The sequence below is a fragment of the Sprattus sprattus genome, assembly GCF_963457725.1.
Source record: "Sprattus sprattus genome assembly, chromosome: 2".
Taxonomy (NCBI): Eukaryota; Metazoa; Chordata; class Actinopteri; order Clupeiformes; family Clupeidae; genus Sprattus; species Sprattus sprattus.
In genome coordinates, this window is record NC_137921.1 from 64,518,534 (window position 1) to 64,523,992 (window position 5,459).

Consider the following 5,459-nt stretch of genomic DNA (forward strand, 5'->3'; position numbering starts at 1 on the left):
ACATCAAGTCTGTTGTGTTGGAGCTAGTTTACACTTTAGTTAGACACACAAATGCCTGTTTGTAGTGTGTTGTGCGTTTCACTGCCATTATGAGTCTAAAGGCTTCTTCCTTGACTGGGAACCTCACCGTGCTGGAGGTGGTGGTTTGCTTCTTCTCCGTTTGGTCCATTGTGGGCCTCTCGGGCTTCCATACGTATCTCATCAGTTCCAACCAGACCACCAATGAGGATGTGAGTATCAATCACCAGTTTACTGTCTGCTCCTCCCGACATGCCCAGAACTATTAGAATGTTGTCACTGTCTCGAACCTACACACGTGCACACACAGATGCATACATATACTCACTAAAAAACAGGTAAATAAAGGTAAATGGGGTTAATTAGGTATTCACAGCATAATGACTATCATTCCTTACCCTTCTTCTTCAACCAAATTGTATTAAGGTAGTCTGAAACAACTTGAGAGTGAAGAAACCGCTTTTAAAAGCCTATCTGACACGAATGCTAGTGGCTTTGGATGAGTGGTGTTTAAAACAGAGCGTCCTCTTTCCCTTCTGTGGTCTGCGGCTCCAGATAAAGGGCTCGTGGTCGTCCAAACGAGGGAAGAACAACTACAACCCCTACAGCTACGGCAACATCTTCACCAACTGCTGCGTGGCGCTCTGTGGCCCGCAGCCACCAAGGTGAGTGAGTGGAGGATGGGGGGATGACTTTGGCTCACCTCTCTCTCTCTCTCTCTCTCTCTCTCTCTCTCTCTCTCTCCGTCCCTCTCTCCACTTTCACTCCTTCTCCCTTCTGTCCCCATTCCAATGCTCTCTGTTCTCTATCTCCAGTGCCCCATTCATCCCTTCCTCCCCTCCTTTGCTCTTCTTATCACATCTCCCACCTTACTGTCCTTCCTCATTGTCTCTCGCGCACACACACACACACACACACACACACACACACATGCAGGCACACACACACGCAAGCAAACACTAAAGCACACACACGTGCAGCTGGTGGCGACAGTGACAGTACTGTAGAGGCTGGTGTGTGTGTTGAGCACTTTCAGCTCGATACACATCAGCTGCCTCAAAGGTAATTACAAGGGGCGGGGGGTGGGGGGCTCCTTTATCTGGTGTGATGAGCTCAGCATTGTGAAGTTGTCCTCCTTTTGAGATTGTGTGTGTGTGTGTGTGTGTGTGTGTGTGTGTGTGTGTGTGTTAAACAGATTGGCAATGAGTGTGTTTGGACTCATTGCAGTCCAGTCTGATTGGTCTGGAGACAGTTATCAGTGTGTGTGTACATTTTGTAGCCTATGTAAAAAGGGACCATTACATTTTGGAGGTGGGCTGTCGGTTTGTGTGTTTTTGTGTGTGTCTATGGATATAAAGAATTATTATGAATTTGTAAATGGACTTTGGTGTGTGTGTGTGTGTGTGTGTGTGTGTGTGTGTGTGTGTGTGTGTGTGGCCCTCAGAACATGATGAAGGAGGGAAATCATGTGAGGTAGTTAGAAAGGGTAATGGAGAGTCCAGTGGGCCCATCTGTTTTAGATGACATGCTGATGGTGTGTGTGTGTGTGTGTGTGTGTGTGTGTGTGTGTGTGTGTGTGTGTGGAGGGAAACCATCATTATGAGATTGTGTCATGTGTAAACCATCCGTGTGTGTACGATGGTGGGCTGTTAACGTGGTGCCAGCTTTCCTTGGAGTTTCACACATCATTTGAAGGTTTCCTCCTGATCCTCGTCCACACACAAACACACACACGCACACACACACACACACACACGTGCACACATTAACACACTTGCTCACATTCACACACTTAAACAAGAGCACACACACATAGAAAGGTGGAAGCAGAGCCGAACAGGTGGCTGCCATCTGGTCTGCGTGTGGCCAGGGAGCAGTGAAACGAAGCCCAGCTGCTACACACACACACACACATACGTGTACTCTTTCACATATGTATGGACACATACACATACCGGTACACACATGCTCACACAAATGATATGTATATGCACACACACACAAACACATACATACACACACATACACATACACACACACACACACACACACACACACACACAAGCACCTGGGCAGACATGGACACCTACAATTCCACCCCCTCACATTCACATACATACAGAGATGCAAAGCCATTGCCAAATGGGTACTCATACACAGTTGTGTCTATATATTTACATATATTTACATTATTTTCATATCAAAATCTTATACCTCTAGCTACTAGCTACACTGTCACATCCCAGTGGCAGAACACAGTGTTAATGCATCACCAACGCATCCATGTCACTATCTGACTAGATTATAGTGCAGAACACTGACATGAGAACAGCACTGATGGTCGCTCTCTTTTTCCCTAGTTTGATTGACAGGAGAGGCTTCATTCAGCCCGACACCCCACAGCCTGTTTGTCACTCGAATGGGACCAGCATATACACCCCCACCCAGCTTCATGCTCACATGGTAAGAAGAAGTGTGTGTGTGTGTGTGTGTGTGTGTGTGTGTGTGTGTGTGTGTGTGTGTGTGTGCGTGCAATGAAGTGTGTGTGTGTGTGTGTGTGTGTGTGTTTTGGGGAGGGGTTGGAGGTGTGCATTGAAGCATGTGTGTATGTGTGTGTTGGGGGGGTGGAGGTGTGTATGTGCATGTGTTGTTATCCGTTGTGTGTGTGTTCCTGTATGCGTCTCCTTTGTGAATGTCGAATGAATGTGTGTGCCTTCCTGAACTTGACTGCCATCTTTGAAGCAGAAGTCTGCACGCATGTAAATGCAAATATACCATATGACCGAGTCTGACTATATGGGTCTGAGTGGTTCTCTATGTTTTATTAACAGTCCTTACCCTTAATAATACATATAGGGAGCACTCCTCCCTCAAACCATCCATGTCCATTTCCAGTGAAGACGTTTGAAGTATTCATGCTACTGAGACAGAACTGAGAGCGAAGGAGAAGGACTGTGAGAGATGAGCCTTCTCTTTGTGAAATGGACACTAAACTCCCAAGCACTTGTCGTTCATGTGACTGCTGGCTGCTAAACCAAATGAACACGTCGTTCATATAACTTTAGTGACTTTATTCACGTTCAGAACAGGACAACTCCGTAGCTTGCATTCTCATTGCGCCCGGTCAACAAATGAATACATTCAAAACACGGCGCATGCGTAGATGCGTTCCCAGGGTCAAAAGGTCAAACACAATGAGGGAATATACAAGTTAACACTGGCTACTTGCTTCAGTTGATGTGGCATTGGGGGGAGGGGCAGCAGCGTGACCAGAGAGAGCTGCGGTGTACTGGGATGTTTGGACTGGACTGGGCCAGTGGGGTGGGTCCACAGGATGCACACTGGGTCTGTGGAGGAAATGTGTGCCTGAGTCCAGTCTAGCCCTCGGGAGAGCACAGCAGCACTGCTGAATAATGATGGAATTGGATGGAGGCTGTGTGTGGGTGTGTGTGTGGGTGTGTGTGTGTGTGTGTGTGTGTTAATTAGGGTGTTTGTGAGTGTTTTTTGTGTGCGTGTGTACGTGCGTGCGTGCGTCTGTGTGTGCGTTTGTGTGTGTGTTTTCCCCACCACGGTGTTTGTTTTTTGTGTGCGTGCGTGCGTCTGTGCGTGCGTTTATGTGTGTGTTTTCCCCGCAACGGTGTGTGTATTTTTTTTTTTTTACCACCTTCAGTTTGATCATAATCACCCATTAGCCATTTGGTCCCCTCAGGACACTAAAGCCCAGCCCTGATAGCTGCACACCGGCCCAGTAAAACACTCCCTCCGCTCAGGGCTGCTCTGATAGCTGCACACCGGCCCAGTAAAACACTCCCTCCGCTCAGGGCTGCTCTGATAGCTGCACACCGGCCCAGTGAAACACTCCCTCCTATCCGCTCAGGGCTGCTCTGATAGCTGCACACCGGCCCAGTGAAACACTCCCTCCTATCCGCTCAGGGCTGCTCTGATAGCTGCACACCGGCCCAGTAAAACACTCCCTCCGCTCAGGGCTGCTCTGATAGCTGCACACCGGCCCAGTCAAACACTCCCTCCGCTCAGGGCTGCTCTGTTAGCTTCACACCGGCCCAGTGAAACACTCCCTCCGCTCAGGGCTGCTCTGATAGCTGCACACCGGCCCAGTCAAACACTCCCTCCGCTCAGGGCCGCTCTGGAAGGGGAGCGTCTGCCTCGTGAAAGGGAGATCTGAAGAGTGTCGGGCTGCCAGGGTTGTCCACAGACTAGAGGCTGATTTCCTGTACTGGAGTGTGGAGTGTAGCCCAGGTCTGAGCCCAGACTTGATGAAAATGGATCACACAGCCAGGCTGGTGATCTGCTTTTATGGACTCCATTCCCCCCGGTCATTTGAGCAGAAGTGTGTTTCAGTAAACGCTTATACATACGGTATGAGCCTTAATGGAAATGTATGCATATGCATAATATATGGAAAATATATATGATAAATGATTTCAGATTTGTTCTGTATTCTGAGCGTGATGTGTGATGAAACCTACAAGCCCCTTGTTCTGTTTTCCCCTCCTGACTAATGCTTCTTGGCTGCTTTCTTGATCTTAATAACTACCTGCACTAATAACACTAATTCAGTCCTGTCAAATATCTAATGAACCTTCTCCCTCTGCCGCCGTTGTCTCTCTTGCTGTGTCCCTCCTCTCTGTCTGCTGTCTCCCTACTCACTCCTATTTGCTTTGTCCCTGTCCCTGTCCCCTGTGTCTCTCTCTCCCTCCCAGTGTGACCAGCATCAGTGCATTCAGAGCACCAAATTCGTTTTGCAGGCCGCCACCATCCCGCTCCTCCACAGCGAGCCCATCATCCTGCCGTCGGGTCACCCGCTCGCGGGGAAGAGCTCCCTGGCGGGGCCCTGCGCCTCCCTCGCCCCGGGGCACCCCTCGCTCACCTCCCTCCCTTCCTCCATGCCCAGCCTGACCTGCGGGGGCGAGCTGCTGGCGCTGCGAGACGCCGACCCCCACTGCCGCCACCACCACTTCGCCAGCCCCGAGGAGACGCCCTCGCCGCCCTCGCCCCCGCGCACGATGCCTTCCGCGCCGTGCCCGGCCCACGGGCATCATCAGCACATCCATCCCGCCCAGCTGTACAACCCCGCCAGCCAGGACTCTCTGCACGAGGACTCAGTCAGGGGCCTGGTGAAGCTCAGCTCTGTTTGACTCCGTCTCCAGACGCCCCCCCTCCCGTCATGTCTCCTCTGGGCCCCCCCCCCCTCTCTTGCACTGCATCAGTCTTTCTGATGGAGGGAACTAAATCCACACAGACTAAAGGACCCGTCCGGACTCTTAAATCCACAGTCTCTTCCCGTGATGAAATGCAGTGCAGCTGGATCCAAGTCCTGACAAACTCTCCGAGGCCTGCACCAGTCTTCCAGCTCCTTCTCTGCACAGCAGCAGTGCCAAGCTGTCACCTTGAATTATATCAGGTTGTTCTGTGGACTCGCT

General features: G+C 50.5%; 1 protein-coding gene across 1 annotated transcript in view; it reads left to right on the forward strand.

Moving 5' to 3' along the window:
- The window catches only part of zdhhc14 (zDHHC palmitoyltransferase 14), a gene marked incomplete at both ends in the record, with an annotated part of 18,072 nt that extends 12,898 nt beyond the window's left edge, over positions 1-5,174 (forward strand). The window contains 4 exons of the mRNA XM_080833492.1: positions 128-230; positions 574-683; positions 2,379-2,481; positions 4,740-5,174. Of these exons, the coding sequence (XP_080689618.1) occupies positions 128-230; positions 574-683; positions 2,379-2,481; positions 4,740-5,174 (751 nt within the window). The remainder of the gene's footprint in view (positions 1-127; positions 231-573; positions 684-2,378; positions 2,482-4,739) is intronic.
- Positions 5,175-5,459: the final 285 nt, after the last annotated feature.